Source organism: Rhipicephalus sanguineus, chromosome 1 (assembly GCF_013339695.2).
Source record: "Rhipicephalus sanguineus isolate Rsan-2018 chromosome 1, BIME_Rsan_1.4, whole genome shotgun sequence".
In the NCBI taxonomy this organism is placed as follows: Eukaryota; Metazoa; Arthropoda; class Arachnida; order Ixodida; family Ixodidae; genus Rhipicephalus; species Rhipicephalus sanguineus.
Genome location: NC_051176.1, coordinates 313,932,118 through 313,945,462, shown reverse-complemented (window position 1 = coordinate 313,945,462; position 13,345 = coordinate 313,932,118). Strand labels below are relative to the sequence as shown.

Here is a 13,345-nt window from a genome sequence, read left to right as displayed (position 1 = left end):
ATTCTGCATGGCAGTCAGGCCAGGCCAGGTCAAGAAACTGCTTTAGGAAAACACCCTATGCAGGCGTAATATCGGTGCAACGTCAATTGTGGTTGTAGTGCTGCTATGTATGTAATATTATAGCAGAGCAATGAACACTACATATGTACTCCTATGATACAGGCATCATGCCAGGCTAACGTGAACTGTGGTTCCAGTGTTGGCTCCGCTTTTATAGCAGTCTAATAAACATTACATTTGTATTCCTATGATTCAGCAAGCTATATTGAAGCGTTGTTCAACACCGGAGGAATACGCCATGAAAGTTACATATGATATACACATAATCACGCCGTAAAGTGCACTTTGTTTCGATAATACTGACGTCTGTGCTCTAACGTGAGAGCTTACGTTACACCAGACCATAAGTTACCCTTTAAACGCCAGTGTTGTCGACGTACCTGGTAAGCCCACGATGTGCACACAACTACTACACTTACAAAAACACGTCGATCCACTTCATTCTAACAAGACAGGGCGTGCACACACGGACACAAGAAAGAAATCAGGACACCACAAACGCAGACTAACAACTGAAGAGACGCACAACGGCGGAAAAGAAAGAAGGCATGAAAACTTATCTGCACATGCCCATGCAATAGGCAAACCTATCAATCCGGCACGCGTGGGGGTCTACGTGGAAGATAACTGTTAAAGGGGCCCTCCAACACTATTCAACCCCCCATTTTTTACTTGCGGGTTGCGTAGACTGATGGCTGGGGATAATTTTAGCATAAGTTTGAGCACCGATATCAAATTATTTAGTATTTTAATCACGCGTTGAAGTCGCTACATCGCTGCTGACCGCATCAGCGCGTAGTGGCGCTTGCCAGAACTATTGCGGCCGGAAATGACGAAGATGGGCGCTGGCCTATGATTGGATAAATGTAACGTTAGAAGTAATAACGGCGTTGCATCAAAGTTGAGATAACTATTGTGTTTCGTTTTTCTTTTCTGTGCTTTTTCAATGAACTCCAAATAGCCGCCGTCGCAACAAAAAATATCACTACAACCACAAAGTACGACAGAGGCGCCGGTTGCCATTTCGCCTCTGGTTGCTCTGGCTTTCTTTTTTTTTTTTTTTGCCTGCGCCGGTCGGATGTCCATATGAAACGCTTGCCCCTCTTCCTTCTTTTTGCGTCTGTACGTTTGCGAGCTGCCTCTTTCCGCATGTGCGGTAGGCTCATGATTGTTGTTGAAACGGTGCAAGTAATCCTCTTCGTTGAATTGTTGTCCCTGCACACTTGTAACTCGTCGGGCTGCTCACCGAACAACCCGCGTAGGGGCGACCGTGTTTAACCGCCCATGCCGCTCCACAAATTCCCTTCTCAGAATGAGAAGAGGGAATGACATGGAATGTCGTTGTAAGGAACAGCAGACAAAGCCTCCCCAGCCTCGCTACGAAGCAGTAGCGCCCGCTCAAGTTCTGACAAGTCAGGAGGAACCACGTTTGTTACTATGGCAACGACGTCAACAATACGAAGGAAAGGAGAAGCAACAATGGTGTGCGAGCTTCCCCCTACGTAAGAGCTTTCAGCCCATTTCATTGGAGCGCCATCCGACGTCACAGCAGAGAGTGAAATGTGGTCACGTGACCCCCGCGAAAATCGAGTTGAGGTCAGGCATTTTTTTTTCTTGTATTTTGAATTTTCTAAATTGAATAACTTCGTACTGCGTGCCGCTATCGCTGCCGTTCTTGCTGCACTAGTTCGTCCGTACTTCAGTCTACGCAATCCACGAGTAAAAAATGGGGGGTTGAAGAGTGTTAGAGGGCCCCTTTAAGGCATTTGACTTCATCTTTATGCAAGTTAATCAACGGTTGGCTCATGCATGAGCTACCACTATTCTCAGTATGCCATGCCTCAATCATCAGGCTCGTTTCTTCATTTCTATGCCGGTACAACACTGCGCATTCATCGAATTTTGGCGTGCACTTACAATCTCGACAATGTAAAGATCGATTAGAAGGTGAGCCCTCTGTTAGCGATCTCAGATGTTCCAACAATCTCTGGTTAATGCATCGGCCCGTCTGTCCTACGTAGAAGCAGCCGCAGCTGAAAGGGACCTTATACACCACACTCGTATGGCAATCAGTGAATTTGTTGGTGTGTTTTACGAAACAAATATCAGTCCACTTCGTGTCTTTTACTCGCTCATTCTTCCTCTGCACAGCGGTACATATCTTACCTAGCTTATTGGCAACTGTGAAAACAACATTAACGCCGTATCTACTTCCTACTTCCTTTAGCCTGCTAGATACGCAATGAATGTACGGTACACCTACGACACGTTTCTTCCTATCGCTTTCTGCAACCATGCTCGAACTTAACATAATGGACTTCTTTAAACGTTCAGCAACAGTGGCCACTGCATCACGAGGATATGCTACATCCAAAAGACGCGTAACCAATGCGTTAAAGCTATCACTCATTCTGTGCTCACATGACTTGGCTCAAGCTGACTCAAGGCAAGACATGGCGATGCCGTTTTTTACAACCTTCGAGTGCTTCGACAAAACAACAGCGGTTTCGAAGATCTAGGAGAATACTGCCAGCACACGTGGTTCTTCTGAAACGTTAAGGAAATGTCCAGAAATTGTATTCCATTATTCTGAGGCATCTCTTTAGTAATGCTCAGCCCTCCTCCATTTAATTCAAATTTTTCACTCACTGAGGTTAGCACCGTTTCAAAGTCCTCACCACTACAAAAAATCAAGTAATCGTCCACATAACGAAAAACCTTAATAACAGACTTACCTAAGGCGCCTTCCAAAAGTTTGTCCATCTTGCTAAGGTATAAATCACTAAGAACCGGAGCAACCTTAGAACCAATACATGTCCCTAATTTCTGCACATAAATGCCTTCCTTCCAACCTACCAGCGTCGGCTTTAAAATACATGGAAAGAATTTCTAGAAAAGCCCCGGCAGAAACACCACATTTATCGGTGAACACCGTCTCGTGCCCTTGTCCATTAATACATTCATTAACACATTTTAACAAGTCCTCATGCGGCACAGAGTAATAAAGGTCTTCAATATCCATACTAAAAGCTTCACAACAGCCGGGGTTCTCTTCTGAGAGGAAGTGAACTAGCGCCTGAGAATTACGTATACGAAAAGGGTCTGAAAAACTCAAAGAGGCTAAGCAGTTCTGCAAATAACTAGATAGAGCAACTTGCCAGGTGCCTTGCTCTGAAACAATCTGCAGAACTGCTTAGCCTCTTTGAGTTTTTCAGACCCTTTTTGTATGCTTAATTCTCAGGCACTAGTTCAGTTGATGGCCATGTTCCCTGCATTTCCAGCAAGATGAGGACTTGAGGCCTTTTGACCGCGTCCAACAATCTGCAGCATTATGACCTTGCTTGCCGCATAGAAAGCACTGAACTTTTGCTTTTCCTGCCTCTTGCTTGGCAAGTCTGCTTTGTTAATTGATCTTTCCACATTTCCTCGGGCGAGATGTGTCAGACCTTGCAGCTCCAAATAATGATCAGTCGTATCGGCTAGGCATGGCATTCTCGCTCTTTCAGGAAGATGGCAAGTTTCTCATCACACCTTTGCAAAAACTGTTCGCACCCAATCTTGTCTGCGTCATACGTGCATTCTTGAAAACTTTTCGCGCGAACTGGACGGAGCACAAAGAAGAGGACACAAGACGAGCGCTGTCTAACAACTGAAGTTTATTGCAAGAAAAATCAAACACCAGAAAACCAACAACGCATGCGCGGAAGTTACCTGCAGTCAAAGAACTCATTAAGCTTACGTAGCTCACAATCTAAAAGGCAGACGGACGGCTCAGATATGCAATCATCTCCCGCATCTTTAATGAAGTACGCTTCCGCAAGTTCACGTGCCCTTTTATCTCTATGCTTGTGCAAGATGACAGAGTTGTCGAAGAACGGTTGACATCTGCACACACAGATGTCAAGATAGCTTTCTGCAGCAAGTTGATCCTCTAAAGAATGCTGGGTTCCCTGCGCATGTTCTAGTGTCAGCCTCTGAAAGATTAATTAAGAAGTGCAAATCCCGCCAAGTTGTAACCAGTGAACTAGACGATAAGCCCAGGAGATACGCGGTTATGCCTTACGTGCACCGGCTGTCTCATCGTTTTAAGAAGATAGCAAGAAGTTTTGATGTCGATGTTCTCTTTTCATCAAACCTAAAAGTTGGTAAAGCTTGTGCCGCGATTGAAAACAAGGCTAGAGGAACTTCGGGTGTGGGTTGCACGGTGAAGCATCGCAACCCCCCATGTTTCATGCTCTGTTGGAGTGGTCTATAGGATTCCCCTCTCCTGCGGCAAGTTGTATATAGGCCAGTAGGGTAAATGCATAAATGAAAGACTCCGCCAGCACAATAGCACCTTAAAGGGAACGCCGACGTCACACCTTTCGACACATTGTAGGGCGTGTGGATGTAAACCATTCTTCGACAACTCTGTCATCTTGCACAAGCATGAGATAAAAGGGCACGTGAACTTGCGGAAGCGTACTTCATTAAAGATGCGGGAGATGATTGCACATCTGAGCCGTCCGTCTGCCTTTTAGATTGCGAGCCACGTAAGCTTAACGAGTTCTTTGACTACAGGTAACTTCCGCGCATGCGTTGTTGGTTTTTCTGGTGTTTGATTTTTCTTTCAATAAACTTCAGTCGTTAGACAGCGCTCGTCTTGTGTCCTCTTCTTTGTGCTCCGTCCAGTTCGCGCTGAAAAGTTTTCAAGAATGCATCGGTTCCAACTCGCCCACCTCTCTACTTTACTGCGTCATACGTGTTTGCTGTTTCCGCCATCTGCTGCCAACGATCAAAGTAACTGAGCAGTCGACCAGCAAATTGTCGCCCTGTCTCCTAATCCTCTGGCTTAGCTCCACGAAACTTTTGTCGATATCCTTCTTCCGTATACCGGAACCATTGCAATAACGTTTGGTTTAGCTTTTCGTTGTCTGTAGCATCCTCCGCAGCCATACGTCTGACAATGCTCAAGGCTTTGCCTGACAGGCATACGCTTAACACTTTTGTGACTGCGCCTATTCACATCGTATGCTAACAATGACTTCAAGTTCAAATTTTGGCGCTACAGCGCTTCTATACAGCTAACACCATTTAAAGAATAAACGAGGCAGTATTTCATCAGTTTCGCTTTTGAGTTTCTTTTTTCTGCCACAGGGGAATACTTAAAGCTCCTTCAGGGAGGTGGTTTCGGTTGGGGCACCGACGTCACTCCCAGGTGCTCCACGAAAACGCCCAATTCCGATGAATCTTGGCGTCAATCTCTGGGTGATGGCAGCAGCACAGACACTGAAGACGACTTCAATCCGTCAGACTTCAGTACAGACAGTGCAGCACAGAGGCTTCTTTGTGTTGTTTCTCACCACACAAGTCACCAGAGAGACACGCAACCACACAAGTATGCATGTTCTGTTTGTTCGTTTCGTGCATCCTGCTTTATGTTTGAGCAGTGTATGTTTCAGCAGTGAACAGTGTATGTTTGAGCAGTGTTTGAGCAGTGCTTTATGTTTGAGCTTCCAGTGTCGAGCTGTGACGCATGATAGTTTGCGCTCATCCTGTGTGCGTTCTTTTCGTGCGTCCCTTGGGCTCGAGCGACGCACTGGCAATTTCGAGCTGCTTTTCGTTCTTCGCGTTACATTCCAATCTATTGATATCGCATTCATTGCTTCATCGTTACGGCAAAACTGTGACTTTTTAGTTGCATTTTTCTTTGTTCTTAGTTTTTTGAAAATATTCAAAAAAATCTGTTGCGTGAAATTAATACTGTCGGAAAGACCAATTCTGCTTCTATCATTCGATACCATACACTTTAGCATCAATCAATTTCTGTGGCAGGAAAAAAATATTTCTTGGACTAGCCAAAAAACAACCGATCTTTCTGCGGTCACGAAAGTGTTCATGGGAGCGCCCACCTATCGCTTGGGCATCCCTGGCTGGTGGCTATCTGCTCGAAGTGCTGAATGTACGCGTCGAGTTCATCAGTGTAGGGAGGAATGAGCTTGTGGGGGCTTCTGCGGGCTTTGATGCAGTCTCCACCGTCCCAGCCATGCACTCTGCAAGACAGCACTTAGCCTCCAGTAGACTTTGTTCCGCCGCCAGACAAGGGCATGCGCTATTCACGACTCGTCCCTGTCCTCTGCTCGTCTATCAATCCACTCTTTCAGTTCTTTACCTGACAAGCCAAGCTTCTTGTCAATCGGAACGAACTTCTCCCATCCGCCCACTCCACAAAAGAGAGGTGCGGTTCTGAAGGCTATAGCTTGGTCCTACATCCAGAAAATTCTGATGTTTAAGATGGTTCGGCACTTCTGCTAGTGCCCCAAAAAAAGCCCTCCCGACCAGTTGCGCCACCGATGTCGTGGACTTTCTCTTGCGTGACATTAGCATGTTTCATGGTGCTCCACGACAGCTGCTGACCGTGGCCGCAACTTTCTCTCTTGAGTTATCGCAGACATCCTTCCCCACTGATCACCTTATACCATCCTCAAACGAACAGTCTCACAGAGCGGTTCAACAGAACCCTCACAGATATACTGTCCATGTACATGTCGAATTATCACCAGGACTGGGAGATTGCTCTCCCTTATGTCACATTTGCCTACAATTCTTCTCGAAACGCCACAAATGGATTTTCTCCATTTTGTCTACTGCATGGTCGCATACTCACCCTGCCCTCTGATACTTTTCTTCCTTTGGCTGCCACCCCAAGTACTGAGAACGCATGCAATGCCATAGCCCTTGCACATCATGCATGCCAGCGTGCCCGTACTCGGCTGACTGCTTCACAAAACACACAGCAACGTTACTGCGATACCTGCCACCGTGACGCACAGCTGTCGCCTGGGGCACTACATAGCAAGATTTGTATTAAAGAGCTGTGTTAATACGGAGTTGTTGGTCTTGGTATGCTCAGCAACAAGTGGAAAACGAAGCTTCATCATGTGACCGCCCTTTCAGGTCACTCTTTAAATCACCCGCCTTACATAAGCATCACGTGACCCACTTTCCTTATCCACCCATGCCCTTTTTGGCGCGCCAATGAAGCCGACGGCTCGGGGTCCGCATAGACAGCTTCGCGGTAATATGGAGTTTGCCAGATGAATTCTTACCTACCATCGAAAGCAGTTCACACAGTCAATATTAGACAGCATTTGCCAGCAAATTCAGGCATTTTCACAGCTAGAAAATTTCGGGACTTTCACAGGCCTTTAACATGTACTTTTCAATTCACAGGCTTTGAAGAACCTGTACACACTACGAAAACGGCGAGATGCCACTTGCATAGAAGTGTTCGAGTGACGTCAGGCGTGGACTGCCCTCAGTATACGTATGTAATACGTTAATTAATCAACATTATGATCTCTACATTCCATCACAATAAAACACCTGGGTTCAAGCCCTTATTTTCTTTGAGAAGCAAGTATCAAAATTCTTACCGTTGTACAAAGCACTGTTGGCAACGCCGCCCACAACTGCTAGGCCAATGCCAAGCTTGCCAAGGGTGTTGAATATCTGTGCAGCCATTGTTCAGCCTGTCAGGAAGTGAAAAATTCTGTTACCGGCCTTTGAAAAACCTGGGATTATAAAGGGACCAATCTTCGCGCAAGTAAAGTTACGTGCCACCAAGATCGGACGAACTGCTGAGCCATGTTCTGCATCTTTAGCTCCCCATTTTTTGACGTTGTGCCCTTTTGACCTGTTACACGATTTGCAGGCCACGATAATTTAAATGCGAAGCATTTCTTAGCGAACCTTTGCCACTTTGAGCGTTTCTATCTACGTATCTATCTATCCATCTATCTAGCCGCCTACGTCTGGGTGTTCTCATGATCGCCCCCTTAGCTTGGCGTAGACCAAAATTGGCACAGGAGGGTAAGAGGATTTGACGAATGTGGCTGTCGGATCATGACATAATAACGTGAACATCCTGTCGCGTACATCGTCAAACCCTTTCCTCCAGACACGTGTGCCACACACCTGTTTACCACGGCCCGAAATGTACGGGTATGCGCCACAGGTGATTGACAGTTTTACCTAAACAGGAACAGCGAGAACAGACATTGGTAATTTAAATGCAAGAGCGTTAAGAATAACCGACATCGACAGCGTCGACCCGATGTATGGAAAGAATAAACATTGGGATCCCAGCAGGAATCGAACCCAGGCATTCTGCGTTGCAATCAGGTATGCTACCACAGAGCCACGCCAGGTCTATAAACTGGTTTGTAAAAACATCCCATGCAGGCTTAATGTCGGTGCAACATCAATTGTGGTTGTGGTGCTGGCTATCTAATTTGACAAGAAAGCAATAAACACTACATATGTACTCCTACGATACAGGCGTCATATCAGATTAACGTCCATGGTTCCAGTGTTGGATCCGCTTTTATAGCAGTCTAATAAACATTACATTTGTATTCCTGTGATTCAGCAAGCTATTTTGAATCACTGCTCGACCCCGGAGGAATACATTAACGAAAGTTACATATGATATTCACATGACTGTACCATAAAGTGCACTTAGTTTCGATGATACTGACGTATGTACTCTAACGTGAGGGCTGACGTTCTGTCGCACCATAAGTTACCCTTTAAACACCAGTGTTGTCGACGTACCAGGTAATCCCACGATGTGCACAGAGCTACTAAACTTACAAAAACACGTCGATCCACCTCGTAACGCTTGGCTCAAAGGCATAAAATACAGCATGGAAGTACTCGCTGACTGCTTCACATGAAACAGATTCCCACAATGCGTGGGATCTGCCGAATTTTCTGCATCTCCTTCATTGTATGATCATGCTTATGAATGTTACACAAATTGGTTCGATCTAAAGCATTTCGAAATTAATTACAAAGCGTACTATCAGATACTATACGAGTGGTCCGAGTTACGGTCGTCAGCAAGCTTAACTCGAACGCTCTGCAGCGTGGCCTGGTCTGGTTTTACTGATGCCAGCCGCGAAGCGCTGTTGCCGAGATACCTCGGTATGCTTGGATAGTATGTCGGCATGAGTTGGTAACATCTCGGCAACAGAACCCAAAGCTACGCGGCGCTGGCGTCAATCAAACCCGTTTCAGGACACGCTGCGGATCATTCGAGTCAAGCTTCCTGACGACAGTACATTATGAGCAGTCGTCAAGGGATGGCTGCGAGAAAAACGTATTCGTTATCAAGCGGTTTATGTGGTCGCCAAAGCTTGGCCCACGTTTCTAAACAGATGTAATACGAAGACGCACGTGCTGCCGTTATGCTCACCTACTTTGTTGCGATACCTTTCTTTCGCTCCTAGTAAGGAGACAGCCACTTTATCAGCCTGCCGTAAGCGATGGATGATAAGGATAGTATGACCAGAAGGGATAAACTTGAAAACGCACAGCATGCGCGCAAAGGATTGCGCCCACGTGTGTAGGCAGCGCTACTACAGGAGGAACCACATCAGCGCCCACAAGGGCTGCAGCATTCAGGCCGGCTCATTTCAACCATCTCACCTTGATAATCCTTCAGGCCTCTGCGCAGCCCTTATACGCTTACACCGCCTCCTGCGTTCACCAACAGAGACTGTTCAAGAATGTTGTGTCACAGTATACATTGGTTGCGTCCAGGGTTGCGTCTATATATTGTGCTTGCAGTCAGCGTTGCCAGATTGGAAAGGGGCTTCGACACCAACCCCAGAACAAAATTTCACCAGATTTCACCAACACTACAAAATGGCGACTATGACGTCATTTTTTTCTTTTTAGTGTTTTACTTTGCAAAAGCCCTGCCCCATAGAAAATATTTTTTGTTGTTTATAACGATATTATTACAAAGGAGAGTGATTTGATTATTTCTGCATTTTTTACTTGTGGCTGTCAGCGTATTCGTATCACATTCGTATAATTTTTTTTTTCCGTCGCCGGCACGGGGACGGAGCCCCGCCCCTAGAAAACGGACCAATCAGAAATCAGTTTACGTTTGGAGTTCCGAGTTCCGAGAAGAGCCACGCGTCTACGGCATCTACGGCCCCTGGGTCCGTGGCCTTGGAACACTGAACGCGCGCCTGACTGAATGGGCCATAAAACGTGGGGACAAGTGGTTGTTTGTGTGTGTGTGTGTTTGTGGTGCGAGGAGGAGAGCGCCAGCGAACCATTTGAGCTGCGTGGACAATTCCTATTTTGGTGCATCAGTCGATCAACACTGCACAAAAACGTGCTGCTGTCGAAGCCAAAGGCCCCGCCGCTGCCATTGAAGAAGGCAGGCGTGTGCTTCCCGCAACATCCGGTGACCGTGTGCCTATGGCACACTGTGTATCAGCAGGCAAACTTCTCAACGAACAAAGCACCGCGGGGTGACATACGAGAACGGAAGAAAGACAATATATATAAAAATAGAAGTTCGGGACCGGGGGGGGGGGGGTGGCGAACGGAAGGCGGCGGAGGGAGCAGGAATGTCTTTTCGAAGAAAAAAAAAAGCATGGGAAGAGGGTGGATGGTGCACCATCGAAGCTGCGTAGTCCGCAGGCGCCTCTTCCGAGCAGGCAAAGAAACAAATGCCGTAGACGGATGAAATGGGCTACGTACAGATGGGAAGAACAGCGGGGGAGGGGCGGGAGTGTAGCTATCTCTTGTACTACACTCGTACGGTTGTGTGTGGGGGTGGGGAGAGAGCGAGGGGGCACGGGTGCGCGCAAACGAAGACGCGTCTGCACGTGGCAGTGGCGCTCAACAGATGCATCCACCGTCGCGAAGTGACGCACGAATAGTCAGGCAACCACTTTCGAAACAGCTCCAGGATCCCATAACACTTTCTTTGCAACAAATATTCACAGATTTTAACATTAAAGGAACATTACGATTACTTTTAATCGACAAAAACTACTACAATTATCTAGACTGAGGTAGGCGTACACATCAGCGACTGGAGCATTCGGGTTATTTTGTAACTATACCTACATTGAAATACAACAGTGACAAGACTATTCAAGGTGGCTTTTTGTCACTAGCCTTTAAATAAAACTGAGGCATAAGAATTAAGGTCTCTTTAACCGAACACCGCACATCGAGCTAAACATTTATTGAAACAGATAAACCAACCGGTTATTACGTACAATGGGCTTTAGCGCCACAGACAGATAAATATCATTGTTGAAAACTGGATCTGCAAGAAATTTACATCACGCGATAACATTTAAATTTCTTCCAAAGGTAGCGCGTCCAAGAGGGGACAAGGCGAATGACGCATAAACACACATACACAGCATATTGTGTATGTACAGCGATGTGTATCTGCTGGGGGCGAAGCCAGAAATTTCTTTTTCGGCGAGGGGGGGGGGGAAGCAAAACTGAAAATTTTCGGGGGGGGGGAGGGTTGAATCCCCCCCCCCCTGGCTACTCCCTGATGTCTATGCCTGTCTATTTGTCATTCGCCGTCCCGTCTTGCATGCGCTATGCCTTTGGAAGATTGCAAGCGAGCCCGCCGTGCAACACATAAGAGTTGCGTCTGTTGTTAGTCATGCATGTAAGCGTGTACAAAAATGACCCCTCAATGCTCCAGCATGTCGTTACTTCTGGGTTTTCCGTCCATGCTGAAGAGTGCACATGTATATTGGAAAAATATTTGGTATTTCGAATATACACTATTCGATTCGAATGCCGAATCGAATAGAACACTATTCGATTAATTATTCGAAATTTTAGAATATATATTCGCACACGTACTCCTAGAAACAGGCAAGGAGGTTTTTGGGTGGCCCACCCAATGATGTTAAAAAAAGATGCTGGAGTGGAAAAGCCGAACGATAAAACGTCGTCAGCTAAGAAAAAGTAGCAAGTCAGCTGTCACATGTGCTCTTCTTAGTTTAAAACCAATTAGCTTACCCTTACCCACGGTGTAAGATATATACTCGATCTACATATATCTTACACCATGCCCATACATCTCATTTTGTCTTATGATGAAGCCAGTGTCCACAAACCGACTTCAGTTATTTAGCCCTGTTTACTGTTTTTATCCACTTAGCGCGTGTTAAGGGCCCAAAAACTACAAAGAAAACAAGAGGTAAAGACAAGGTTGGTTTTGAACACGGACCTTCGATGGATAATTGTTCCGAACAGATACTTCCCAACGTGCCTCTATGTTACTGGCATCCTTATCAAAGCCTTGGCGAGCTTTACATACTCATTCGGATATATTACTTTCCTCGTAACCGACCAATGACTAACCTATAGCATTTACGTCACCAGAACAAGGGCATTTTCTAATCAGACATCAGACGAGAAGGGTAGGTTATTCAGGTAAGGTATGTCCAAACGCTGGCTTCACATTCGCTTCTCCGAAGTTTCGATTACTTCCACTATAGAAGTTTTTTAACCTCCTTAGAGCCCGTCGCCTTCTAGAGCCATAAAGGTGGATATGCATAAACAAGGAGAAGGAGAAAATTAACTTTATTACTGAAGACAAGAGGTACGAGCGGGGTGGCGTCCAGCAGGCCCGCGAACTGTCCCGCGACCTTCGGCACACAATGAGCCTGCTCGGCCGGTTTCGGTTTGAAGGCTTGTAGATTTGAGTGCAGCAAGAAACTGGCGCTAAGAATAATTGTAGTGACAAGCCACTCCTCAACATTTTTCACCACTTTTCACCAGATTTTGTCTGGTGTAGCCGTTCTGGTACCTCAACACCAGCAGCCCCCAATTTTCACCAGATTTTCCCAATCTGGTGCCGAATTTCACCATCTGGCAACGCTGCTTGCAGTGATGCCAATCCAGTCAACTTAAGCCAACGTTTTATCCGCAGATTGACCAAAAAAAATTCCTATATTAAATCTCTGGAAAGTGCTTTTGTATTATTATTTTATTTGTCATGAATTTGGCGCACGAACCCCTTCCGAGTTTGAACAGCGCCTCCATTGGCATAGAATTTTATGCTATAAGTAGTACGAAGCACCTCTTTCTCGTTGAGGACATCGAAATCGAAACTGGTGGCTCGTGGGCTCCAGACTCTATGCGGCGGTGGACCATCTCGGAGGCGCGGATTCGCACTTTTTGAAGACGCACTCGCAAAAATATTTTGGTTTGGCGTTTTTTTTTTTCGCAATATGTTGCTGGGGGCATATTAGTAGAGAAGAAAAACTGTACCTTTGACAGTGCAACGGAAATAAGGATAGCGGTGGCGTTGTGAACTAAAGTATCCTAAAGTCCCTGGATATTTTTGGGAAACTACCGTCTTTCTTTTAACTACTTTTAACCGAGCCGCCACGCCGAGCACCCTCCTCTGGCAGTACGGTGGTTAGAATAGGGGAAGTGTGGTGAGCGAAGCGGCGCCTAC

The 13,345-nt window shown here is 46.2% G+C and overlaps 1 protein-coding gene across 2 annotated transcripts in view; it reads right to left on the bottom strand.

The window, feature by feature from the left end:
* LOC119379449 (protein l(2)37Cc) overlaps positions 1-9,675 on the bottom strand; it is a 183,134-nt gene extending 173,459 nt beyond the window's left edge. The window contains exons 1-2 of one of the 2 annotated variants that reach the window (XM_037648753.1): positions 9,532-9,675; positions 7,476-7,571 (exon numbers count right to left, since the gene is read on the bottom strand). In XM_037648753.1, coding sequence (XP_037504681.1) covers positions 7,476-7,563 — 88 coding nt within the window. In that variant the 5' untranslated portion in view covers positions 7,564-7,571; positions 9,532-9,675. Of the gene's footprint in view, positions 1-7,475; positions 7,572-9,298; positions 9,476-9,531 lie in introns of those variants that run through there. The other variant, XM_037648754.2, reaches the window with a different exon arrangement.
* Between the last annotated feature and the right edge of the window lie 3,670 nt (positions 9,676-13,345).